The sequence below is a fragment of the Colletotrichum graminicola genome (assembly GCF_000149035.1).
Source record: "Colletotrichum graminicola M1.001 genomic scaffold supercont1.12, whole genome shotgun sequence".
Taxonomy (NCBI): Eukaryota; Fungi; Ascomycota; class Sordariomycetes; order Glomerellales; family Glomerellaceae; genus Colletotrichum; species Colletotrichum graminicola.
The window spans coordinates 148623-175373 of record NW_007361016.1 but is presented as its reverse complement, the minus strand read 5'-3'; the positions used below and the strand labels follow the sequence as shown (position 1 = coordinate 175373).

At 54.6% G+C, this 26751-nt stretch overlaps 5 protein-coding genes across 5 annotated transcripts; 3 read left to right on the top strand and 2 right to left on the bottom strand.

Moving 5' to 3' along the window:
- Positions 1-617: 617 nt before the first annotated feature.
- Positions 618-1946, bottom strand: GLRG_03874 (choline/ethanolamine kinase; the record flags this gene model as incomplete). Its single annotated transcript, XM_008094559.1, has 2 exons — positions 618-1139; positions 1203-1946. 2 exons carry the CDS (start codon positions 1944-1946, stop codon positions 618-620), a joined length of 1266 nt encoding a protein of 421 aa, XP_008092750.1.
- A 2514-nt stretch (positions 1947-4460) lies between these two features.
- Positions 4461-6791, top strand: GLRG_03873 (uncharacterized protein; the record flags this gene model as incomplete). The annotated part of the gene is made up of 3 exons (XM_008094558.1): positions 4461-5283; positions 5333-5729; positions 5783-6791. 3 exons carry the CDS (start codon positions 4461-4463, stop codon positions 6789-6791), a joined length of 2229 nt encoding a protein of 742 aa, XP_008092749.1.
- A 1061-nt stretch (positions 6792-7852) lies between these two features.
- Positions 7853-9499, bottom strand: GLRG_03872 (helix-loop-helix DNA-binding domain-containing protein; the record flags this gene model as incomplete). The annotated part of the gene is made up of 1 exon (XM_008094557.1): positions 7853-9499. The coding sequence occupies one exon, from the start codon at positions 9497-9499 to the stop codon at positions 7853-7855; it is 1647 nt and encodes a 548-aa protein (XP_008092748.1).
- A 6152-nt stretch (positions 9500-15651) lies between these two features.
- Positions 15652-16926, top strand: GLRG_03871 (uncharacterized protein; the record flags this gene model as incomplete). The annotated part of the gene is made up of 4 exons (XM_008094556.1): positions 15652-15874; positions 16100-16220; positions 16565-16715; positions 16774-16926. 4 exons carry the CDS (start codon positions 15652-15654, stop codon positions 16924-16926), a joined length of 648 nt encoding a protein of 215 aa, XP_008092747.1.
- A 5783-nt stretch (positions 16927-22709) lies between these two features.
- On the top strand, positions 22710-25153 carry GLRG_03870 (La domain-containing protein; the record flags this gene model as incomplete). Its single annotated transcript, XM_008094555.1, has 2 exons — positions 22710-24026; positions 24092-25153. The coding sequence occupies 2 exons, from the start codon at positions 22710-22712 to the stop codon at positions 25151-25153; spliced, it is 2379 nt and encodes a 792-aa protein (XP_008092746.1).
- Between the last annotated feature and the right edge of the window lie 1598 nt (positions 25154-26751).

Sequence of the window (26751 nt, the reverse complement as noted above, 5' to 3'; positions counted from 1 at the left end):
GCACATGGGCCTTACCTCACCTTTCACCTTGGCTTCGCTGGAACGTGTCCGATTTCTGAGGACGGGTTTCTTGCCGAGCAAACCAGAGGTTGGTCGTTGTTTGGATCGTCCCTCTCCCACCCCCCCCCCCCACCCCCCTCCCGGATGTCTCTTGTTTTTTCGGACTGTGCAACGAGTGAGAGTTCCGGCACATTCTTGTGAGGTCACTTCGCTTAAAGTATGTTGAAGTGCACATAAAGTATCGCGTTGGTTCTGTCATCCATCGTCCCCTCTTTCTCTCTCTTCATAGCAAGTTCTTGGGATTATCTCTCATCGTAGTAATAAAAGCCGCAGTGTAATGGAAACCCCGTCTAGGAACCTTCCCCAAAACGCCCCAGAGCTCTTTCCCGGCCTTCGTCGAGCTCATGTTGAATGACGCCGGCCCGTGTCGATATTATGCTTCGCTCCCGTCGATCCATTTCTGTTTCGCAGTTGAAGTTTATGTACAGAAATCCTTGCCAAACTCCCGCGACATGTGTTTGTATTCTCAGTTCTTGTGCTTTCGCTTGTTTGCCGTCATCAAAGCCTCCGTCCAAGGCGAAATCCTGGTTAGTCTGGCTGTATACCTACCGGTCGCTTTACTCCGCCTGCTCCCATCGTCTCTCGCGCAGGGGCATTTCTTTGCCGGCAGCCGCCCGGCTGCCTTGTTTCTCCTCTTTCCACGCCCAGTACTCGGCGAGGCGCGTCTCTGCGTATGAGGCATAGTCAAAGTCAATCTCCGAGATGACGGCCTGTATCAGTGCCCAGATGCCCCAATAGAACCCCGGCACACCGCGGAAGAGATCAACCTCGTCGTTGAGTTTCCTGACCTCGGCTTCGACGTCGACACCTGTGTTACCTTGAGAGTATCTGAAGTATGAGCGGACATACTCGTCGATGAACTCTCGGCGCTGGGACTTTGTGGGCAGCACATTGTAGTCGCAATCGAAGCCACCCCACTCGGCAAAGTGGTTGGCGATGTCGAATGCCGCTGGGGAGGGCGTGGCGTATTCGTAGTCGATAAAGGTGACCGTAGCTTCCTTTCTGCCACCCTTCGCGGACAAGCTGCTCGGTAATACAATCACGTTTCCGCTCAGAAGATCGCAGTGGGCAAACACGAGCTATTGGAGGGCAGCAATCAGCATTTTTAAGTTAGGTTTACGGTTTATGTGAGTGCGACTTACACCATCAACACCAAGGCCGGGACGCTGACTGAACTCTTTGACAATGTATTCAAGCTCCTTCTGAAGCTTGTCTTGCCTATCCCTTTGAACCTGCGTGTTTGTAGGCAGGGCCAGTATCCACTTCTGCATCACAGTCCACAGGTTCGGGACCGGCTTGCCTGGAGCGGCGTTGTCGATGATGGCCTCCGGATCTTCGTGGCCATCGGCACCGTTCTCCTTGGCGTGACCATCCGTTAACGTCGGCTGAGTAATGCAGGGCACAGTCGCGTGCCACTGGGCCAACCTACTGGCGACAGCCCTGTAGATGGCAGGCTTTCTCAGGTCCTCGGGAGCTGTCACGCTGCCCTTGATGAAGCGGTACAGCATACCATTCTGAAAGCGAGCAAGCAGCTCGGGGGCCAGTCCATACTTCATAAGAAGCTCATGGTTCTGGGCCTCGCGCTCGCGGTCAATGAGAACGGCAGTTCCATTGCCGTACGCTCGCAACAGGATAGCCTCCCTGTCTATATCCTCCTTGGACCAGTGCTTCCGCTTGTTGATCGCCTTGAGCAGGGTATTGGTGATGCCGTCGGTAAATCGAACGAATTCTATGTTGGAGTCGTCGGAGGCCCAGTCTGGTCGAACAGTCAGGATTAGACGAGTGGCAGATTGCTGAGAATCTTCGCTGTCGTAGAAAAGGGGAAGTGTTCGGACATGTGGCAGCACCAGCCCGTTAGGGTGGCCGTTGCCTACACCTTGGGTCATGATTTGACCGAAGGATACTGAACGGGGAAGGGGTATGTATGTGTGCGTTGTGTCGAGAGGGTAGGAACAATACCGATAGGTCAATTGTTGGATCGAAAATTGCCCCGGTGGATTTTGAAGACGGCGGCGACGGTGTTCTTCAAGCGGAAAAGTCGTGTGCCTCCGGGCTGGTGTGGAGAGGGAGCAGCGGAAGGCGGTCTGCGAGAGAAAGGGGGAGGGAAGGGAGAGTCGGAGCAGAAGGTATTTTAGGGAGGGGCAGGAAGTGGTGGTAATTACGACGTCTGTGGTTCTAGAGCAGGTGGGAAGAGAAAGTAGAGGCGGCGGGCGGTATGGTGTGAGCGGGTGTTGGAAGATTGATATACAAGATGTTCGAGGAGCTAGGTACGCCTAGTCGTCGGGGGGAATTTTTTCTCTCCCTTTGATTTTGGCGCCGTTGACAATGGAGTCGAGCACGAGACCTTTTTCCCTGCTCGTGCGGATCCAAAAGCCGCGGGGGGGGGGGGAGTTGGTTGCTGAGGTATGGCGGCAGTCAAAGTGAGATTGTCGTTGGGGAAATTACAGGCGGTGCGTTGTGGCTATTCCTCCTTTTGCCGTCGGTCAACGAAGAGAAAGCAGGAAGAGACAGGGTCAGAGAACGACGGGGAGAGAGAGTAGAGCATGTGAATGTTGTAGAGCAAGCCACTAGTATCCTACGGTGTACACTGACTGCACTGACTCTACCTGTACATTGGCTGCAGTAAGGGTCTTTGTCAAGCGGGGGGGCGAAATGGGGTGGGATGAGGCGGGGCTCTGGGACACTCTTCCCCAACACCTTTACTACGTACACTGCGACTGCCTTGCCTTGCCTAGGTAGGTATGTAGGCAGCTTGGAGACTTATTGGCCTTATCTGTCTACCCGGAACGTATGGAACCGGCGTCACGGCGTGTGCACCGAGGGAATGGACCAACTGAAGAGCACTGAGTGATGCAATAGTGAAGACTACCCTGTACGTACTGTATAACAATAGGTAAGTAGTTAGGTACCTGCAATGGATTGGTAGCCGGATAAAGGCCCGATATATTCGTTGGAGTTGGTCCCGTACACCGCATTCTGCCTTCGTTCTTCTTGGACTCGAGTGCTCATTACCATAGTTACATCCCATCCACCACCACAGCTGCAGCCGTATAATTTACTCTCTACATAGGTACCTTGCTTAGTGTTATGCCGTGCCACATTCTCATCACCTGTAAAAAGCCCTTGAGCATCCACATCTCAGGGCCTTGCAGCTGCCGGCTCATGCAGTGTGACCGCCATCAATGCGTGGCCTACATCGGTAGGTAGGCAAGTAGGTAAATAACCCCAACAACGTCCGGGCGAATAGGAAAACCTGCCATCGCCATCTACAGGGCTCTCTATCCTCTTGGACCCATCTCAAGCATTATGTAGGACAAGCCTGGTTCAAGGCTCCCATGCCTGGATTCGTCGTCGTCACTGTGGGAGCTGACCTGTGTCGTCTGCCGAGATGCCCCCTCTCGCCCTCCCCATATATGATCGACACGGAAAACAGGGACAAGTTGCCGATACCTTCAAGACGAACTGCGTCATGGCCAACGTAACCCAGCGCGCTGTGCCGGAAAGTTTATCTTAAACCCGCCTCCTGCCTAGAAGCACGCGTCCAGCGTCTCCCCGCGCCTTGGGTGCATATGCCTTCGGGTCGTCCTCTCGTTGCATCCCCCACGCCAGCGCCCCAGTCTCTCTTTCTCGATAAAAATTGGGGGTTGGAAAGTTCTCACCGATATGCCATGTCTTTCATTTTCATGTGGTCTAATCAAGCCTACCTTGCCTAAGCGTCTGGGTGAACTCCAAAGCCCATGTCTTACCTCAAACCAACCGAGATACGTAGCCAAGCGGCCCCCCCCAACTTTTTGGGTGTACCTTATAGTGTGAAGGCATGTGACGGACGTAGCTTTGTACTGGTGCAGCTAGCAGTAGTTTACCAAGGTACGGATACCTAGTTAGGTAGGTAGGTATCTACCTGACCTAGGTATGTGTACATACTTCGTTCTTGAGAGCCTCAACCCCACTACACTGCAAAAGGTGCCGAACCAGCTGTGCTCGGACCACTACGCGCTTCCACCGCCTTGGGGGCCCCACGCTGCAGTAGCGCCATAACTCGGCGTCCATTGGTCGACCATGTTCCCTCTCTCCTCGACTGCCATCCTCTCGATCCCGTGCTATCAAGGTATCCCGCCACTTCTCCTCAGACATCAGACTACCTAGATCGATCCCATCGACGGAACCGAGGACCCCAAAGCCGCCTGTTCCGCACTTACACCCAAGTTCAATTTCGGAGAATGTAGGGTGCTGGCCTGCCTAGCGCCAATTGGACAGATTGCTTTCCTTGCCTGGGCTTTCGACACGGGAAGAGGCCCGAACATGACCGTTGAAGCCCGGCTTAACTGAGAAACCGGGCCTAGCCACCGCCCATTCATGTACTTGAGCCCAGACATCTGTCTTCTCTTATCGCTCCCGAGATGGCGCCGCCTGTGCTCCCGAATCCGTCCAACTTCCTGGCTGTGGCACTGGTGATCAACAGATCCCGTGACGGGCCCAACTTCGTCTTCCACTATCCGCCACACGTCTTACCGCCCAATACCCAATCCAACAATCACGAGCAAGCCGATGCGTCGGCCGAATATGACGACATCCTCCTGGAGCGTCTCAACCAGCCCGGATTGCTAGATGCCGATAACAACGGCGACGACCTCCAGCAATGGACCGCTGGAGATGACCACCTGATTACAGACGAGGGCATACAAATCGTGCCTTGGGAATATGTCGCTGGCTTTCCCACAAAGGACCTCGCCAGCATCCTGACCCCGGGGAGAGCCTACCACAAAAAGCTCTTTCAGCTCTCTCTGGACCCCCTGTACTGCGTTTCTTATCCCATACACGTCCCAGAAAGCGGAACGTGGAAGAAGAAGAAAAAGAAAAAGGGCAAGACGGAGAGAGCCAAATCTGTACGGACAGAGGAGTCCGCGGTACTGGTCGATTTAGACCCCAACGAAGACAGTCAAGATGCGCCCAATGGTGCAGATGCGTTGCAGGCCGAGTCGAAGGAGGAAGAAAAGTCCCTGCCAGATGAGGCTGACGACAAGCGCGCCTCCATGACGATGTTCAATCTGGTGTTCATTCTGAATCCGAAGAAGCACGAGGCCAAGGAACTCATTGCTACCCTGTATTTGAACATCATCAAGAAGGTCAACAAGGCCTACAAGTACTGTCAACAACACAGCGAGTTCGTGTGGAAGGAGTCGAAGCGCATATCGGCTTTGAAAGACAAGGGCCGAGAAGACAGTAAGTCGTGTTTCTGTTCAGCTTCCCTGCTATACTGACATGGATGTAGAACGTAAAATGAGCTCACTATGGAACGAGATCCTGGCGACGTCTTCGCTCGCAGCCTCTGTCCAGGACATCTACGAGGCCGTCTCTCAGAACAAGATTGCCGCTCTCCAGCTCGATACGGCCGCTGGGCCGATAACCCCATCAGTCCAGATCCCAGTGCCGTTCTACATCACGGACCTACACAACTACGGGCAGACGGAACAGAGGGGTCTCTGGCTGACAACGGCCAATTCTTTCATTGGCGAAGACACTATCGATGAGCCCGGATTTCTGGACCGCAACTTCGCGTTGCTCCTGATGGGTGATGAGAAGAAGATCATTGCCGAACTGCAAGCAGATCCGGATCCTAGCACCGTTGCTATGGTTGAGTTTGCGCGGCTATCAAAGCCAACGCAGTCGTAAGTGCCGCCAGTATTCTTGATATTACCAGGAGCTACGCTAAGCGATCTAGTTTCTACCTAGTTGGCCAGAGTAATGTTTTGACGTTGAGTCAGGTACGCAAATACGCCCAGCACTTCATCTTCTGGCGCCGTGCCATCGCCATACCCCCTCTCCATGCCCGGGACGTCTACATCATGTCACCCAACTGCGATACGCGCAACCTCCCCAAGGCAAGCTTCGAGTGGCAAAAGGCATTTCCCTTGGCACCGCCACTTACAAACTTCCTCGCCGAGCTGTCATACGCCCCGCGACCATACAAGCACTTCTGCCCAAGCAAGGCCCACCGCCCGACTTACCTCGACATGCTAGCTTGGCTCATGCGCGGTGCCTGGGTGACGCAGCTATGCACGTTCGCCTACGTGGTAGTCTGGCCCGAGATCATCTACGAAGTCGAGCATAAGATCGAAAGCGACGAGCTTCGCAATGCCGAGGATGCGTCCTCCCTCAGCACCAGCAGCAACACCTTAGCCAGCCCGGGCCCCGATATAGCGGACGAGCATTCCGAGGTTGATGGTGACATTAGTGGCGGTATGGGTGGCAGCGGCAGCAGCAGCGGCGGCGGCGACGGCAACAACAATAACAACAACAACGGCGGCGGTATAGGGGCGCACGTGCCGACGCAAATCGAGCAAGCGGCAGAAAAGGCGCGTCTGGAGCGCATCGCGGAGAAGACCCAGCGCGAGGCCGCGGAGAAGGCGACAGCGCACGCACGCAAGATGCCGCCATCGGCGACAGACCACCCGTCGACCAACGACGCGCCGCACCTGGCGCGTGTGTCGCCATACATCATCGTTGACGCCAAGAAGGCGACGGGCAAGGAGTCGCTGTACCTTGCGGCCATCACCAGGCGGCTCGGCAGGGACCCCAAGGTCGCCAAGGCATGGCAGGCCTTTTGGAAGTACTTTAACGGGCAGACGGCGCTGGAGAGGATTGCGTTGCAAGAGGACATGAAACGTAAGGAGGCATGGAATCTGCTGACGGCCATGAGCGAGCATCTTCTCTGCGTGAGACACTGGTAGTGATGGGTCGGTTTTATATAATGCCACCTCACCACGGAAAGAGTGTCGTCTTGTTCTGTAGGTGGCGCCGACATTGAAACCCCCCCCCCAACAAGAAAAAGCCTATCACATCCGACTCAGTGCCGCCTGGTCGTCTTTGTCACTATTGTAGTCTATTGTAGTATTGTCACTCGGAGAGGCTTCTTTTGAAGGTATAAGGAACTCAAAGCCTCGAATCTATCGGCGAGATGATGGATAGTTGTCATGATATGGAGTAGGCTATGGGAGGGAGCAAGCACCGCTAACAAGAAGGGGAGGGTATCAACGTACATGTGCTGGAAAAGAGGAGGGGCAGCAACAGATGCTACCGCTATGAGTGCCTAGAGGAAAAGCGAAAGAATCACGCCAGGGGGTCATATGATGGGTAAGACGGGATGGGGTGATGGGTAGGTAAAGGAACAATGCAGATCTGGACAGAATATGATTGACACGCACGAAGGCGCTTAGGCATAAGAGCATTAAGAGAGAAGAAATAGAGAGATGAAGGATAGTTGCATAAAGCAAAAAGATGGAGCCCATGAAAGAAAACAGTTGTCCTGTGGAGATGATAAACCGCGAAACTGCCCTTATAGATGTGGTGAAAGGTGAAAAGAAATCCAGTGCAAATGCCCATCCCACCCCGCCAAAGGTATCACGTCTGCCGATAGATGAATGCTCGATAGGAAACCGACACCAGAGAAACCAGAATGAGACCTGAAATGGAAAGAAGCAAAATCCCATGAGATCAAACCCGCTCGCGCACGCACCCACGAGTCCCCTTCCTCCACAATATGCTGCACTGCCCAGCTGGCAAGCCTCCAGCCCACCAGGTAAATGTCCCTGCAACGCCGTTCGCAACCGAAATCCTTAAAACCCCCAACGACCAGATGGATGCAAGAAAAGAAACTTGCCTGCGCGAATGCAAAGAAGAGGGAGCAGGGGAACTAAACAAGAAGAACTGTCCCTCTGCAACGGGAAACAAGGCCTAGGTGGCGCCAGCATCACTACTGGAACAGAGGAAAGTTGGTATGGACGCCACAGTCCTATTGCGTCAGATCCATGCCGAACTCATCCTCTTCCTTGAAGTTTAGCGACGCCGGGCCGCTGTCATCATCATCCGGGTCGTTCCAAAATTCGTTGCCAGCCCCTAGGTCGTTGGTCAGGCCCGTACCATGGTTGTCGCCGGGGCTGACGGAGACACCCTCGACCGAATTGCCCGAGCCGTTGATGGGTTCGCCGCGGAAGTCGGTGTGATGGGGTACTCTGAGGCCGGATCCACTTGTGCGCGAGTAACCCATGGCGTCGTTTTTGGAGATGGCCTCCACCAGCTCGGTCTGCATGCGCTTCTCGTCCTCGGTCAACTCGAATGGGAAGTGGCCACCGAGTTCTGCAATGACGTTCATCAGCTCTTCCTGCTGTTGGAGCTTGAGGTGCAGCATCCACATCAGGTCTCTTGTCCAGCTGACAGCGCCGTTGAGGATGTCTCCCTTGTTGGGGCCCTTGTCTTTGTCCTCGAGGGGAAGGCCGGTCGTAATGTTGCCTGTTGCGCCAGCTGCGCGACGGGCGCCTGGCCCGGCTAGACCCGAGGTAGCCTGGGAGGGGTTGGAAATTCCCGACAGCGTAGGCGACAAAGGAGTACCGTTCTGGATCATCTTACGTATCTTCTCATCCTCCAAGCGATGCGCAGGCACCAAGCGGCTAAGATCCTGAATTCTCTCGTTGATGTTGTCTCGTCGACGTCGCTCGACGAGGTTATGGGACTCTCTGCGCCGCTTGCGCTTCATCTCCTGAGACGAGACCGCACTTCCGGGCTGGACACCCAGCTTTGCAGGCATCGAGGTGCCGCCCTTCATCATGACTTCGTTGAGCTGAGCAAGCCCCGGTTGAATAGGTGAAGAGAAGCCAGAGCCGTACGATGCCGCCATACTGCCAGCAGGGGTCTGCATCCACTGGCCACCGGATGGTGACTTCTCGTGGATAGCCTGAGTTCGAATGGACTGCGGGCCAAAGCCAGAAGATTCCTGCGTCGCCATGGGCACAGAGTGCATCGCTGACTTTGGAGTCATGGGGCTGCGGGTGTTGGTCGAGGAGCTCTTTCGTTGCATCGCTTGAGCCATCCTAGCTCTATTTTTGGCGTTGAGATAGTTGGCATCAGCCGCCTCGCCAGTCAAGTCAGAACCAGTCAGGGGTGAGCCAGAGTAGGAGATGGGAGACTGGAGCGATGTGCCAAGCGTCTGGCGGTGGTGCATCTGACTGAACTGCGAGTTGTTGAAACTGTGAACGAAAGGGCTCTGGATCGGATCGCCGTCCGGAGTGTTGGAGTAACCGTTGATATGATTTTGGTCCAGGCCATGGTGGGAACCGTAAATTGTCTGGTTGAAGCCCATGCCCATGTCTGGCATCCCACCACCACCACCACCGCCGCCGCCGCCGCCGCCGCCACCGAAGTCATGGCCATGGCCATGCATACCAGGCGGAGCCTCGGTCGGGCTTCCAAGACCATCAAGGAGCTCGTCGTCGCCAAAGAGAGCGGAGCCACTCGAGAAGCCGTTCGAGTTGCTTGCGGAGTTCGAGATGTAGTTGTTCGAATAGGATGACCCATAGTTTCCTCCCATGGCCAGGTCGTTGGGGTCGATGCTTCCACCGCCGCCGTGGCCACCATTGAACTGGCTGAAGCCGTGTTGTGCCATTATGTGCACTACTCACACGGGGTTGAGCTAGGTGTGTTGTAGAGGTAGATTGAGGTTCCGCGATTGTTGAGGGCCGCGCAGACCTGGTAATATTCACACCGCTTCTCTTGGGCGAGAATCAGATCCAAGTCGGATCTACGACGCTTGGGGAAAAGAGTCGGACAAGGTTTAGTTCGAGGTGGTGACTCTAAAAAGCTACGAGTCAGCAATGCGACGACGTATTGCAGTAGTGATGGGACAAAAGTCAGAGTTGTGCTGCCATTCAGAACGCGCAGGTGGCAGTTCCTTCTATCGCGCACACACACACACACACACACAATTCGGCAGTCGGACATGCAAGTGTGCTCCAAAGGCACAGGCAGCTCCAAACGCCATCGAGGCAAGAAAGGGAAGTGCAGAGAGGAAAACGCAACCAGAGAAGGACTGACTCACCGAGAGGCAGAGGGACGGAGAAAGGGGACAAAAAAGAGTCGGAACTATGCAATGTTGACCGACAGCACACAGAGCCGTTGTTACACGGCCATTCAACGCAGTGCGATGGATGTGCGGGGGGATGGCGCCCTAAGTAATAAAGGCGGCGTTGGGGACCGGAGAGAGGCGCAAATGAGAGGAAGGCTGTCGGTCAGTCGCACAAGGTGTAGGTATGCAGAATGGATGGCTGCCTGTTTTCTACTGGAACAGAGAAAATGAGGAGCGAGTATTGGTGGGAGGTGAAAGAAGGAGAGTTGGCTCGTTTTTTGCTGCGACGAGATGGAAATGCGGTGTCGGGGAGCCGGGTAAGAGTGTGAGTAAGAGGAAGTGGAAATGGTGGTGTAGGAGCCTCGGGGCTGGGCTGGCTGGCTGGCGAATAATTAGTTTGGTACTCTGCGTTTTGCGGGCAGACGAGTGTGCTGTCAAGTATTCGTTAAATGCGCGACGCCCAAGTGCTAAAGTAGCCTATGCGGGACACCGACACCGAGGGCGATGAGGGGATGACACGGGGGGGAGGCGAGGGGTACCAAGGTACTCACTGTCCTGTATCTTGGGGACGGGGATGACTGGGGGGTGGGAAAATGGGGGGGGGGGGGGCACAAAGTGCCTGCGGAGATGGAAAAGGGTTCAAAGCTCGTGTTGGGTTTGGGTTGGGGTTTTGGTACAAAGTCCCTTTGGGGTAAAGATAGGCGGGCAGTGACAACCGCCGTTCACTCGGTCTAGAGTGGAAACCGGGGGGGCGCTGTCTCTGTTGTGCTGCAAGGGAGGGAAGCGGGTCAGGACTAACACTCAGTCCGGTCTCTGGAATGTGGAATAAGAGAGTAAGGCCTGCGGATGAAGCAGGTTCCAGGCTCAAAGAGTAGGGGTCATGAAGGGGTTTGGGGAAGAGGAGGGGGAGGGTAGGGCCGGTTAGGATGCGACAAGACAGGACTTTAAGGTGTTGTCGGGTGTGCTAAGGGCATGAAATGTCCCCGAACTGGGGACAGAACATGCACCAGAATGAGAGGACAGCGGGAGGGGAACGGGGGATGGGCCAGTCGAAGCGACATGGAAGGAAAGGAGCCAACCGACTTACGGGACAAGAGTGTGGGTGGTGGGTAGCAATGTAGGTAGGTGCACGGCGGCTGGCGTTCCTTTCGCTCTCAAATGGTAATGAGAACGCTTTGGCTCGGCTTGCGCCTGACGCTTGACGTTGCACAAGAGGTAAGAAACCGATGGTGACAGTGGTGGATAGAGCGAGGAACAAGAGAGCAAGCAGCTCTTTTTTCGCCTCTTGCCCGGTAGAGTAAGGCGGTGTGCTTTTTCTGTGTGGATGGTCTTGGTCCTGCTGCTGTACTATAGTTGGCGCTGATGCTATTTGTGACGAGCTAGAGAAAGGCGGGATAATCAACTGAGGTGAGGGTGGGCAATGACGGGCAAGAGGAGTAGGAGAAGGGAATACGTTTGGGGGCGATGAAGGTGACGGACCTGGTGGAGTGGTGGTTCGGACGGGTCGGGGAGTCGCAATTGTGTCTGCGCAGGTCGGCGCGGTGGCTGTCGGTCCTTGGGGCTTCGGTACCTCAACCTACTAGACTTGCCAGCTTCGAGGGATGTACTTGGGACTTTGGATGAGACGACGTAGCGTTGTGTGATGCGAGGACACCAAAACGGAACGTGCAACCAAGCCGAAGCTGACGGCTGTCTTTTACACCAGTCAGAGATTAGATCCGTCGCACAAGTGGCAGAGTCAAGGGAAAAGAATGGAAGGAAACCAATGTGAGAGGGAGCAGGGCCAGACCGCCATGTATAAAACCGGTGGCGGAAGAGGCGGTTGCTTGAGGCTGAGTCGCGGGAAGCAGGGAGAGAGGAAGAGAGGGATGGTGGGGCAGTAAGCGGTCCACTAACCTTAATGATAATGTGCCTCTGGATCGAAGAGTCCGGGGAGGTGCAGTGCAGCGGCCGTGTGGGCAGACACGACGGAAGAGCGGTTCGGCTGACGTGCAGTGGGTTTCTACGGTCGGGCGGGCGAGTTGGCTGTTGTTGGGGATTCTTTGAAGAAGCGTCTGAGATGAAATGACTCCTCCGCGGGGAACACAGACTGGCCGCGACTCTGGAGGGTTTGGAGAGAGAGAAAGAGAGAGACGAGACTGGGGATGGATGGGGCCAAGATCGGGGTCGGAAGTCGGCTCGGGGTTGCAAAGTGTGATGATCCCTGCCGATCGCCGGTTGTGCGTCTTTCCAAGGTTGTCGTTGAGATTGGTGTTTGAATGCGCCGGGGGAGGGGGGCCAGAGTGCGGGAAAGAAAAAAAAAAAAAAAAGCTCCAAGTTGAGTAAGCTGGAATGGGCAGGTAAAGACGAGATTGAAAAGGCAGACGTAAATATGATAGGTACCCTGGGTAATTACCTAGGAAGCAAAGGCCTTGCCGACGCGCGATAATCTATATGGTGAGGCAGGTATGTGGCAATCAGTAAGGTGGTGGGCCGTCTGTGTAAGTTGCGCTGTCAAGGTCCTACGTAGTAGCAGCTCGCGAGTCGAGCGAGGCTAGCGCCAAATTTGACTTTCGACCTGCCGAAGGCTGGAGCAGAATCCCCGGTGGTGCCCAAGTGGGCCAGTTGGCCAGCGAGTATGGAGATGTGTGAGGGGGTTTGCCTGTACTGAATCGCAAACGTCGATGTGATGCGACAAAAAGGCAGCGTTGAAAGGACAGCGTGTGGTGTTGGAGAGGTCGAAAAGACAGCTTTCAAGAAACAAATGGATGGATGCTGTTCGCTGTTCGATGTTTGATGCTGCAGCTGTAGTGCAGGGGCTTCGGAGCCTGCGGGCGCGAATCTTGGACAGCTTACGCAAGAGTGTCGGTAATCACCAGGTAGTGATCGAGCTCTGGACCGGGGTGTTCCGGCTTTCTCCCTGAAGATTCGGCCAAGTTTGTCCGGCCAAGAGTCTCTTCCCTTCTCTTCTGCTTGATCTCGCGATCCCGTTCCAGCGCCTGCGTTGATGTAGGCGATGTGGGTGCGCGCTTTCCTTCCGCGGTTGACTCTGTGGTCTGTGCGTCGACGAATCCAAGTACTTGTAAGTTGTAGTATCCGTAAGCCTCTGATGCATTGGATCAGGAAGTAGCCGTCCAGTTGGTGTTTCTGTCCTTCCATGTCAACAACTCTGTGCGTCCTTTTCCCTTTCCTCTTCTTCCTCTCCCGGATCCAGGAAGGGTCATCTTCACCTACCTCCTCTTGCTTGGCCTGTATGCCCCAAATCAGCGTGGATGCAGTCTGTCGTCTCGGGATTTGTTTTTGTCCTTTCTAGCTTCTCTTCTCTCTTCCCTTGCCTCCGTGGCAAAGGGAAACGCGCTAGCATTTATATCAGGGCAGCATCCTACTAATAGAAACACTATATCATCTGGTCGAGGCTTGTCACTTTCACCTGCGTCTCCTGACTCGTCTCATATTCTGGGGGGGTGGACACCCCCGGTTGCTCCTCGCCGGAGCGTTCTGGCAGCCTTTCCGACAAGGTCGGGACTTGGTGGAGGGCATCGGCCGGGCCCCGTGATGCCTCCAACCAGCTAACTAAGACACCAACCCACCTCTTGGACCCGCGCCGGCCACGACGACTCACCACCCTCATCGGGACCTGCTTAACGATCGGCCAGAGTAAGCTGGTCATGCACTTCCTAATGTCTGGCTCGCCCTCAAAAAAAGAACATCACGAACGGAATCGAACTGGGCTGTCCATGGCTCCAAAACAGGCCAGCCAGGAACCCGAAGACAGAAACGCCCCAGACTGCCCTTGGCTCGACACATGGGATTCTGTCTCATCCGCATCGCCTTGTTGGAAAAACCGGTTTTCCCTGCTGCAACAACACCTTACCCATGGCATGCGTGACGGGCTCAGCCGCTGGTTGGACGAGAGCCTGCGCGATTGCGGCCAGCACTTCCCATTCCTACCAGGGAAAGCGCTGTCGACACCCAAGCTGTCGGTTTGTTGGCATAACGTATCAAAGGGACAGCCTGTAAAACCGAAATCCTGAGTACTTTCAGCGTCGTCGTGGCAATCGGCCCGCTTCGCGTGTGGCGGCGTTAAAGTCTTGGGCGATTCTGATCAGACACGACATCCTTTACCGCCTGGATCTTGTTGCTCCTGGTCTCCTCCCTCTCCTGCGGTTCTCCAACAACAACAACAACAACAATGTGGTGCCTAACGGCTGTCTTGTTGCGGTTGTTGATGCTGCGGGCGTGCACGGGTTGGGGTGATGCACACCCACCCGCACAATCAAGTAAGCACATTAGACACTCAAGAGGCTGATATGATGCAAGGCATCCTACCATAACCCATACCGTGTGTGACCTTGTCTCCTCGGATGACATGAGGCGATTGGTGGTGTAGCTCTCTTGTTCTCCGCTCAGTCTTCTCACCCCGACACAGCACCCTTCGTGTCGGCTGTCTACGGGTAATCGCCCTCGGCGGGGACGTGATCATCGGCACATCAACTGAAATGCCGGAAGAGAATGCTACCCCGACTGGCCTCGCCTTCTCGATACGGCTTCGACTTCCCCCTTATGCACGGCTACCAGCAGCGAGTCTCAGAGCTGCAGCCGCACTGTATCAACTGAACAGCAGGCGTTAACCCCATTACAGCTAACATTCCCATCTACGATCTCCTGAAGGTTGCAAAGTGCCTCTGTGAGGAGGTCTGCTTGGGGGTGGGGAGACGAGATGCCTCCAATCGTGTCTCGCCGATTAGGTGATAAGAATGAACTGCAGACCCTGAGAGAGAAGTGGAACCAAGCCGCCATCAACTTTGGTTGGACGGCTGCCATAAGCGATACGGGCTGTGACTTGACACTACAATGAGCACGTACCCACCCACCCGGGGGAGGGAAGGCAGAGTTGATTGGCCAGGCCCAACCGCACCCGGTGCACCTGCGCAACTGCTCTGAGACATCCTCAAGCTTTACCCTGCCTTGCCTTGCCTAGCACATTCAACCTCCATTCAGTTCCATCAACTCCATCCTCCATCAGCCAGCCCTTTCGTCTTCGTGTTCAGCAACTGCCTTAGCGACCCTCCTTTCTCCTTCGGTTCGCAGTCTTGCGCCTCTGCCTTCGCCCTCGCCCCCGCCCTCTACCTCGACGACAGACTTACGTCGCAACTACGCGGTGCGGTACGCGCGGACACTAGGCTGTCACTACCAGAACGACCACCACCCTACGTCGTATCACAAACCGAACAGGTGGTCACCAAATAGTCCGCCCTCTTGGCACATTTCATTGTACGTGGTTTCCGAATACCCCCCCTCCCCTCCCTCCTCCCATAAAAATCATAGCCATGGATGATGGTTCTGTGTACCGACCGAGCTGACCGTTTTAGTTGTGGAGAAGAAGCTCGGCGCCCGTTTCCCTAACGCTCGTTTGCCGCGCTACTACACCTATCCTCCCTCCCCGTGCCCTTGCAATAACCAGCGACGGAGATCATACCGGCTTCGCCCTTGGCCCAATTACGTTGCCTCCGCAAGTCGACCGCGAGCGAGACCCCCTTTTCGACACAGTCGAAATCTGTCACTTGACTATAATATTGTCGACCCGAAGGAAACGATCCTGCGCTTGTTCCCACCTTTGCTATATTTTGGACTCCCCGAAAGCCCGAAGAGACAATAACTACGCACAACTACGTCATTGATATATCTCGCCACTTTCGGTCCCCATCGACGACATGGCGTCCACTTCCTTTAGAGATTCGATGAACTCCCTGGGTTGGTCACGGCGAGATCAAGATGTGCCAGTCAATACGGCGCAGCAGAGCGGCCTCATGTCGTCCATCAAGTCGCTCAATCCATTCCAGAACAACAGTTATATCCAGCTCCCGACTACTGAAGGCGCTGGTGCGCCTCTGCCTGCTGCCAACAGAAGGGAAGAGGAGGAGGGGTTCGCGACCCGTGAGTCATCCTGCTTTCGTTCATGTTCCAGCCTACCACTTCTAGAAGCTCCGTGAGCTCCAACCCAGCTCCAGACTTCTCAGGCCCCCTGCAGCTGGTACATTCTCTAGCTTCCTCGTCATGTCTCGGTTTGCCATGTGAGCAGCCGGACTTGTGAGGTGGTGGTGTAGTGTCCGCTGCCTCTACTCCGTAACAGCTGCGCTGACGTAGAATCTACCCATTTAGTCAGTCGGTGGGACCGTCTGCTCATCTTCGGTGCCTGCAACCTAGGCGCCCTTGCCTGCTTCGTCCTCTGCTTCGTCTTTCTCCCAGTGCTATCTGTGCGGCCGCGCAAGTTTGTCATTCTGTAAGTTCCCTCTTGTCTTTGGCTCTGCCCCCATGGCCTGGAGTTTCCGCTCTCTCTCCCTCTTTCCCCCTTCCAAAACGGGTGCTTCCGGGCCTGGCTAGTTGCCGGCACGGCAGATCGACGAGAACAAAGCTGGATCGGGCAACGAGGCGACATACCGCAGAGCTCCGCCCCTGTACACCTCTATGCCAGATGATCTCGCATGGTCCATTAGCCATAAACACCTCATCCGGTGACAGACCGGCGTGATTAGTCCCTACGGCCAGCACGAATCAAATTTCGTTCCGACGATCGTTTTTGAGACACCCATTAGCTGCTAACGTTATTGCTCTTTCCCCCTTCAGCTGGACACTCGGCTCCCTCCTGTTCCTGGCGTCCTTCGCGGCCGTAATGGGCCCGATGGCTTACGCGAGACATCTTACGTCTGGCACACGTCTGCCATTCACTGCGGCCTACTTTGGATCGCTCGCGCTGTCCATGTACTTTTCGCTCGGTGTAAGTTCGACTATGACTGGACTCAAGCTGGCGGGATTTCTGACACTTCACGCCACAGCTCCACAGCACCATTCTCACCTTGATTTCGGCTGTCATCCAGCTCGCCTGTCTGGTGTGGTACCTCGTCAGCTACTTCCCCATGGGCTCGAGTGGCTTGCGGTTGGCCACCACCTTCGGAGCCAGAAGAGCGGCTGCCTGGATGACTGGGTAAGGTTATGAAGTTAGCTGTACAGTGCATGTATCACCAGGAAAAGAGTATAGCAGCTGTTATGACAATCGACTCAGGGTAAAATAAATTAAAAGGCTGGATTGAGTCATGTAACAAAACCCGAGAGGAAGGTTCTTTCTTGCGGTTGTACAGAATACCGGGTGGGGAGGGAGGCTCGGGGAAGAGTTGCGAAAACAGACAAATCCGGCGTATGTTATCATTGCTGTCGTTGATGTTTTACCGTGCCGTATCTTTTGTTACAGGCGCGTCCTGCCAGCCAAAGAGGTGTCACGAATGAATCCAACCATGGTTTCTTGGTCAGCAATACTGCGTTTCTGAATGGATGAACGAAACTACCTGGGTCAAATATGGCGCTTTGAAGAGGCAACCCGTCTTCAGCGAATTGTGGATTTTTGGTTCTCTATCGCGTGCGATCTTGCTTTTCACACTTCAGCATCAAGGGGCGCTACCAGAGAGAAGATGAACGGAAGTTGTACAGCTAGTCAAGAGGGCGTGGACGGTAGATCAGGGTCTTCCTGTCCGTTTCCCATTTCCGTACTCTTCTTCACGTGGCCTTCAGAATCAGACACGAGGCGGACTAGTCTCGTGATGCGGCTTACTCTTTGGAGCATATAGCCTTCTGGTCGTCCCAGATAACATAACAAGGTATCCGCTTGATGGATACAAAGAAGCACGCCCACCAAGTCAAACAGGAACATAACTGATAGTCGAGCCGTGGCGATAGTGTGGCATAGGGAGGCCATAGCCGCTGAACGCTATGGAAGTCTCCTTCAAAGAGCGAATCCTAGCTGAGAAGGACTGTGCCCACGCCTGCTTTCTGCATCGAAATGGAATCGATGCCAGCGGAGCGGAGCACATACGTTGCCGAGAACGGCGACAGGAGAAATGCCGATGCGGCGTTCTCTCTCTTTCTCACCCGCATGCGCTGTCTAAACCTTTCTTTTTCCATAAGCCTCTCACCGAGTCAGGCTCTATTTGGACATGTCCCCACAATGATCGACAGGCAATTGCCGCACGTACGTGCAGGCTGAGAAGAAGAAGAAATTATAAATATACCTACCGTATCCGTAGACTCTTGTTGAATCGAATAACCGCTAGAGAGCAACCTAGCCGATATCAGCTAGCGGATATCTACTACGCTAAGCCTAAGGTGGAAGGCGGTCACTGTACTAACTGCCAATCATAAGTCAATTTGCTGACCCTTGCCACCTAACTTGCTGCTGACGTAAATGATTAACCCCTGCTTCTGCCATCACACTATGTCTATCACAGCGGCCGCGATACCCCTTGCCGTTAGCTTGCTCACTAGCAGTTATTCGATTTAACGAGAGTTTACGGTATTGTCTTGGAGACACCTGACGCCCTCTTCTCCCCATCTCAGTGAACCTACAGTTTGCGGCAATCTTCAGTGCCGCACTCGCAGATGGAGACCACAGAAGGACCCAGGGGGACGGAAGTAGGGCTCTGTCCCACAAAGCGGACGGTCGAGTCTGGCACAGCCAAGAAACGAGTCAGTCCACTGTGCCCCAAATAGGAAGGGGAAAAAACGGCAGAGAAAAAAAGTAAAGTAGATGAATCCCAGGGCTCTCTGGTGGAGAATTAATGGTTGTGATCAAAGATCCTAGGAGCGCAACCAAAGGGGGGGTTTGAAGAAACGGTGCCGTTCGATACCATTTTCCCTGGCCCTGCGGCTTGCCTAAGCTACCAATGCTTTTCTTCAGGTTATCTAGTCATGGATCCAAGTGGTTTGTTCCAGCGCGTTGCTTCATTGTTACAAGTGCAGGCTTCTGGGCGTTTAGCGATGCATGGTGGAGAGCCATCAGGCTTTCCGCAACAACCCGCCATGCAGCCAATCAGGTCGCCCTTCCTTGCGTGGCTTGGGAAGGATAGAGGGAGAGAGGCCGCGTGGCGGATTCTCGTCTTTTTGTTACTCCATTTCCTCCCCTTCCTTTTGCTTCCTGCCCTCGACTTTTATATATATTTTGAATTCTTTTACTACATATTAATCTCATATGATGTGGCATGTCGGCGCAAGCTTGCAGGCCTTGCCCGCTTCGTGTTGGTCAGCAATCTATTGCAGGCAAAGCTGTGCTGATCATATTCTTAGAAAACGTTATATCCAGGTCTATTTATCTGTATACATATCTGTCTACAGAAAACAAAAAGAACAAAAAAGTGGTCGGCCGGGTTGTTGTCAGTACTCCGTCCTGCGGCAGGTGGGCGTATCGGACGACAGAGCCAGCCCGGCATCGGGGATTGCCCCACTACGCATGTCAGGCATGGAAAATCGTTCTACACTATCGGTACATGCCTAGACAGGAAAGGCCCCATGTCTCCGTCGGTATATGTGATGACTAAGACGGCGTTCCGAGGCGGACTTGGCCGCGCTTTCCTTGTTTACAAATTAGATAGGGACAATACCGAGTCTATGCATGAAGCTGTCGGAAGGGCGATCCTCAAACGCGGAGAGGGAAAGCCCGTGGCGGTGTGCTTGTAGTTTACGTGTGTTTGTGTGTTTGTGTGTGTGTGTGTGTGTGTGTGTGTGGCACTGAATGAAGTGAAAGCACAATCAATACTCGCACAGCGTCGCCGTCATGACGGGTACTTTCCAAATGTGGCCTGGTGACAATTCCCTCTGGTGACCTGGATACCTGGATAGGCATTCTCCATCCTTTTGAGTCACGCAATGAGGGCAGTATCAAGCAGTATCGTCAAGGAGGATCGGTCTTGATCGTTGGGTAGCCGCGGTTATCCTCGCCGCAAGCCAAATTGGCGTCAACCAAGCAGGTATGGGCAAGGTTAGGTTATTGACCCCCCTCTGAAGGCCAAAGGTGCAGAGCTGCGGCGTTTCGGAGGATGGCTGCAATGCGGGCTGCAAAGGTAGGATCCAGCCCTCAAGCCCTCAGCCCTCAGCCCTCAGCCCTCAGCCCTCAGCCCTGCTATTACAAACAAACAGGAAAGGAATTGTGCGTGTGTGATTCATATCTGCAGGTGTATGTAGGGAGGTTGTGCAGTCCGTACTGCGCTCTGTACGCTCTGTACGCTTTGTACGTTTTATACCTATATAGGTAGGTCTGGACTACGACGGTATCCCGTAGGCAGCCATGGTCTCGGACAGAAAACCAGCGAGCGAGCTTTGGGTTGGATTGTGCATCCTGTCCTTGGTAGGTACGTACCAAGGGGCAGCACCGCCGCCCGTAATCCGTAAGGTTTGGTGAGCAAACGGACCTTTTTGTCCAACAATATTAGACGAGACGGGACTTCCTAGAAGGAGACGTGTTGCCAATGGTTTCCTTTTCCGACGAGGCAAGGACTTGAGGCAGGCAGAAGGAAGGGAACGTGGCGCGATTAGTTGCGTACAGATTGGAAGGAAGGGACGAAGGAGGGAGGCCCGGGGCACAAGGTCCGTTTGATCGAAAACCGTCCATCTACCGTACCCGCTCGAGGGGTTAGGAAAGCGTGGCATTGCATTGCGCTGCGCTGCGTTGAGTTATAGTGCGATACGTCTGTAAGTCGGCAACACTCTCATCACATCGCAAATTCCATGACAGACGACGCGAGCGAACAAGACCCAGACAGAAACCATCGCCCACAAACAAGAGCACATGAAATGAGTACAAAAATTGCCTTGGCCTATCTAGTAATTAACCGGCTTATATTCGCGCAACTCCACCAAAGCCGGCGAGCAGACCTGTACCAATGCATATGTAATGCGGAAGGTTGCAGCGGCTTAGGTATGTCAGTCAAGGGCAAGAGGAACGGCAGCCGCAAGGAGCCAGAAAACCTTGCAGGGCCGGTCCGACACCTCAGGATAGGACTGGTGCACAGCGAGGGTGGTGAGCGTGTGAAAACGGTACCTATCGTAGTGGAGGCAATTAAGCACTTTATCCATAGAGGGGAACGAGAGGAGGGGTAATACCTAAGTGGTTTCCCCCTCCCTATTTGGGTTTTATCTTTCTTCTTGGGGCTTCTTTCTTTGCTTCAAGATTTTTACGGGCCTCCAGGTTCCACGTAATTCGAGACCCAAGATTGATGACTACATATTGTGCTAATGGCATTGAACCGTCTGCTGCTTTGCCGCCCGTGGTTCCGCTCAGTCCCCAGCCCTGAGCAGCTTGTCGAAATGCCAGTGCTGGTGATGGTGCTTTTGATTCTGCCGTTGCGTGTTTTGCTGGTGCCCTGCCGGAGAGATGGACGATTTCTGCCGTTACTACAGTACAAATGCCTCTCGGGTAGCCGCCTTACTTGCCCGAGGCCATCAGTATCCACGTTTCCTGACTGGCCAAGGCACTTGGTCGACCCTGCCTCATGGCCTCAGGTAGGAAATAAGTCAGTCACCGCCCGGCGTCCGCCCACTACCCCCAACGGGACGGACGGATGGGATGGGGACACTGAATTCCCCTCCCACAGGGCAGGGCTACTCATTTTCTCTCACCCCTCCATCCAATGCCCAATACCTACCCGGCATGGCGTGCCCCAAGACACCTGCGTGAACGCACTTGCTTTCCGTTAATTGCCTTCCGTTAGTTACCTACCCCCTATAAGGTTCCTGCGTCTTCGCTAACCACGTATTCGCACTTTTTTGTACCATCACTGTAAGCATTCCAATGCATCTCGTTTCAGGCGCATGCTTCACCGTAATCCTCCTGCCTAATGCTGAGCGATGTGCCCTGGAATTGATTTACCAAATGTGACGAATGAAGCACTTTTCCCACCTACATGTACTAGACCTTTGTCCCTTCCTCAACCTGCCTGGCTGCCTGCCCGCCTCAAACATCGCAGTTACCCAGTCCACCTCTACCCTCCCCTCCCCGCTAAAAAAAAGTCAGGTCGACGCCTCCACCTTTACCTCAAGTACCAACCTGGTAGTAGCGGCTTTCCGAGAGGGAAAAAAAATTCATTCACAAAAAAAAAAAAAAAACCTCGGGCCTCAGATTTTATTCCTGCAACATTTCTCTCCTCCTCTCCCACAACCGCACAATCTCCTCTCTCTCCCTCCCCTCCGCAGACCTACCTTTACCCGGCATATTTGTGGTCATTCTTCAGTTCTTTCGTCTTGCTCCGGCCGAATTCCCTTTCGCCATATACACAGCGGGCATTTCGTACACGAAGACCCCTCAAGCCCAACAATAAAGTCGTCCAATCGAAACTTTGCGTTTACCGTCGTTCACATTTTCCTTAGATCGCCGCAACCCGAGCATCTCCGGAACGCCACGCTTCTCAAACCAACCCTTCTTCTTGACTTGCCCTCCACCCAACTCTGCTACATCGTTACGAGGAACACAGCTTCCACAACCCCTCGGAATCCCTCGTCGTGCTCGCCCTTGCTGAATTCCAGTAATTGCGTGCCTCCGTCGGATTTCTCGTCCCCGCATTTCGCCCAACAGAAGCCTCCACGTCAGCTTCACTGGACCAGCATCTCCCGCTCGTCCTGTCTGTCACCTTTGGGCCTCCCAAATCAATTCGCGACTTCTGACGACGTCAATCCACACCTTGATCCTCTTGACGGCCCCCAAAGCCGCCCGACCGAATTCGTTCTCACACTCCACGGAGAGGTTAGTTCGCTCTCTCCGGTCTGTCTCCGCTCGGGGAGTTGCTGGTAGACCTCGGTTTACCCTCTAGCAGGATCCAACACAGCCCGTTCGTGGCTATCTACTTCGGGGCCTGGCTGGATTGGATCCGTACATCGTCTTTCCTGGTCCAATATACCCCCGATAGTCTTTCGACGCATGCATATTTTTGCATCAGACATAGCATCAGACACGATGGCTACTGCATTCTCCTACGCTCAAGCCGCCAAGGGCCAGGCGGCCACCACATCGGCAACCCAGCCCACTGAGAACGGCAAGGATGCCACCAACTCAGTAAACGGTGAACAAAACACTGTCGAGACCAGCGCCGTCAAGAGCGGCGACCCCGTCGACGACGAGACTTCGAGAAATACCCCTCTCAAGGCCCAAATCGCCTCCACACAGGACGCTCCTTCTGTCCCCGCTGAGGCCAACACCAACAACACATCCGCTGCCGCCTCCGTCACCGACTCTCGACGCGATGACGAGGACGCGGTCATCGAGGGCTCCGCTCGACGAAGTGAGAAGAGCGTAAGGTCAGCAAGTGCGTCCACGCGCGTGACCGACGATGCTGAGCCGAAGAAGGGCTCTAGGAAGCCAAGAAAGGGCAAGGCGGGAAAAGAGTCGGGCGAGGATGCCAAGAAGGATAAGCAGGCAGAGCAGGAGAAGGAACAACCCAAGATCGAGCTGGTCGAGGCACCGCTCCCCTCGGTCAACATCTGGACCCAACGGAAGGAGACACAGGCTGCAAAGACATCCGTCACCCTGCCCGTCAACGGCGTTTCCGGCGCATCCAGCTCCGCTGACGCCTGGCCCAATAGCCAGGAGTCCAAAAAGAAGGGCAAGGCCGCCGACGCCACTGAAGCGGCGAACGGTGTTGCCGCCTCCAGCAAGTCTCAGCGCAAGGCTGGCGATGGCGAAGTGGCCGTCCGTAGGAACGGTGCTCGCGGTTCTAGGGTGATCGACAGAGACAGCCGACCTACTGAGGTGCCTCCTCCCGTCGGTGATGTCCAGTCATGGCCTACGCCCGAGACGGCGGTCAAGGAGACCGTCAAGGAGGACAAGCGCAAGCCCTCCGACAAGACTGAGCGGCCAGACGCTGACGTCCAGGATGACGCTGCCTCAAAAGGACGTTCCAAGGAGAAGTGGGAGCGCATGGACTTCGTACCCACTGTTCAGTTCTCCACCCCTATTCCCTCAGTGAGAGGATCTCGAGGAGGACGCGGTGGCGCTCGTGGTGGACGCGACGTCGCCTCTCGCGGTGGGCACGGTGCATCGGCCGCCGCCGCTGCTGCCGACAAGCCTGCCGCTGCTGCTGTCCCTTCTAGCAAGTCAGGAAGCGAGGCTCGTGAGCGTGCCCGAGATGGCAACGCACCGATCAGGACCAACTCTCAGCCCCCTGCTGCAAACAACAAGCGCGCTTCCATGGAGGCGTCCAGCAAGGAGCAGCGCAAGCCGTCTGCACCCAGCTCGAGCGAACGTAATAAGGAGCCGCAGTCCAATGCTACCAACGTAAGTTGCCTTGTGCTGCTCTTGTCGCGTGATTCCAACCAACGATGGCACTAACCACAAAGCAGGAACAGGCCGGACCTGTGAGGGAGAGGGGCGAGGGTCGCGGTGATAGGGGTCGTGGCGGATACCGGGGCCGCGGAGGCCACCCTGGAAACGTGCCCATGCACTCTCAGCAATCTTCCTACATGGGCAACGGCAACACCTTCGGCTCCCAAGGCCCGCGCCAGTTTACTAGCCCCCCTCTGCACCAGAACGGTAGCTTTGCTTCATCATACGGCGGTTCCCAGTCTCGTGGCGGTCGTGGTGGCCGTGGCCAGTCCAACGGTTCCGGTGCTTTCCGTGGAGCCGGTGGCCCTTCGAACTCTGGTCGCATGCGTCAGGTTCAGACAAACATGAGCCAGGTTTCCTGGGACTACGGCATGCCCATGACCCCTGGCTCCTACCCTGCTTTTTACGAGCAGACCAGACACCTCATGATTCCTCAGTTTGAGTACTACTTCTCTGTCGAAAATCTCTTGAAGGACGAGTTCTTGCGTAAGCACATGGACAGCCAGGGTTTCGTGCCCTTGGAGCTCGTACTTGGTTTTTCCAGGGTCCGTACCGTCGCCGACCCTCAAACTCTGCGCGCAATCTGTGCCGAGTGCCCCCAATTGGACTATGTTATTGGAGATGATGGTATCGAGAGACTGCGCTCTCGCACGCATTGGCAGAAATTCGTCTACTCCAAGATGGAGCTCCGCTTCGAGTCCGCGCGCAACGCTGGGCCTCAGTACTTTTACCCGCGCTCGCTTCACGCCATGGCCCCATACGACCATGGCATGCTGGGCGACTACCCTGTTGTTTCGCCGTCCGCATACCCCAACGGCACTGAGAATGGCTACGTTACCTACCCTACCGAGTTGCCTGCGGGGCAGATCAACGGTCTGTTGAACGGTGCCGGACCCGAGACACAGCTTTCAGCTCAGGTTCCCGAATTCCAGCCGGGAACGTCTGAGCAGGCTGGTGCCCACTCGGAGTCCGGGTCCAAGATTGAACCACTCGTCAATGGCTCTGCCGAGTCTCACGCGGAGAGCGCGCCCTTGATCAATGGCAATCACGCCCAGTCCGCCGAGGTCCTCCAGTCCTAGTTGGATGAAGGCATTGTGGCCTGTGGCGATGAGACAGCGTCTGGTGGCTACGGCGGCGGCGGCGGCAGCAGCAGCAGCAGCAGCAGCGACATGTCGAGTCCGTCCCAACGCGCACATCTAGTGATGCGTGTCCGAGGCGAGAACTCGGCTACAGAGTCTCGCATTGACAACATTCCATATCCTGAATTTCGTACACGTGCGCTCTCCAAACGGCTGAACGCTTTGGCTGGGGAGATCCCTGGCGACATGATATCCCTTTATCGGTTCTGGTCTCATTTCTTGGCCCGGCATTTTGATTTGGAGATGTTTGAGGAGTTTCGGGCATGTGCAGTGGCGGATGCCACGGGGGCGACGGCCAACATAACTGGCCTCGAGAACTTGATTGCATACTACGAAGCAGTCAGCCAAGACGATGGGGAAATACATCTGGACAACATTGAGTTCCTTTACAAAGAAGCGAAAGAGCTGGCCACGAAGGCCCAAATATCCTGAGGGCAGAGCGCGACAAGACAAGAATGTTTTTACGAATTACGCAGCTCGTATGGGATTTTTTTTTTTCGACAGCTGCCAGGCTTTGAAGGTTGCGGCATGGCCGCGAGCTGATCTTGGGCAATCTTCCACTCTTATTGCCGTCGAGTTGAGAACGTTTCTTGGGATCAGGCGAAATGGGCCCGCTAGTACTGTCGTCATTGGATGATTGTAAACGTTCCTTGCTTCTCGTCAAGGAAGGGACATGGCAAAGAGATGCTGCCAGGTGGCCGGCGATATACGTCTATGGGCGGGAGTCGGATCGGAAATAATCGAGAGAGCGCGGATTAATCAGAGACGAACACGATGGGGTAAGAAGGTTGGGTCTCGGATTGAAGTGAAAGCAAGTTGCTCTTCCTCAGGAAGAGGCTCCGGGCATGGGTTGATGAAAGTCTCTTCTCCGGCGTAATCGGCATAGGACCGATATGACAATCATCGGCCTACTTTTTTCTTTGGCGGGGTTATTTTATTTCATCGATGGATTCATCTTCTTCCTCTCGCCTCTTGCTGCTAGGCGAAGAAAAAAGTTCTCTTCACTTGTTTCCTTTTCGGTTTTCTTTTTGCACATAGTTTCTGCATGCTCTTTTTCCGGGGGATTAAGGGGGAGGGGGTGGACATAAAATGCATTCGAGCGGTTACAAAGAGGAAATTTTGGGGGCTGTGGCTCAGGGTCCTGCTAGACTTATCTATTTTTCTCTTCTTCTGGCTCATAGGTACAAAAACGCACGAGAAAAGGATGAAAACAGAGTATCACCACGTTGGATGAGTTATGCTGGTGTTGGATTTTGCACGAGTAGTATCTCACGCAACCATAACAACAATAACAAAAAAAAAGAGGAACAAACGCTGAGTGATTGGTGTTCACATTTGGTAACCATTGTGCTTTGTGCTCTCGTGCATTGGTGATAGGCCTCCATAATGGTCCGACTTGATCATTTGGTTCCCGGCCCGTCGGGTTTAGACCCATCATGAGTTTTTGTATCGCCCTCTGCAAGTATTAATCAGAGCAGAATATCGACTCTGGACGGAGCCTGGTTCATGGAAGGAACATATGTGCTCCCCGTCCGGCC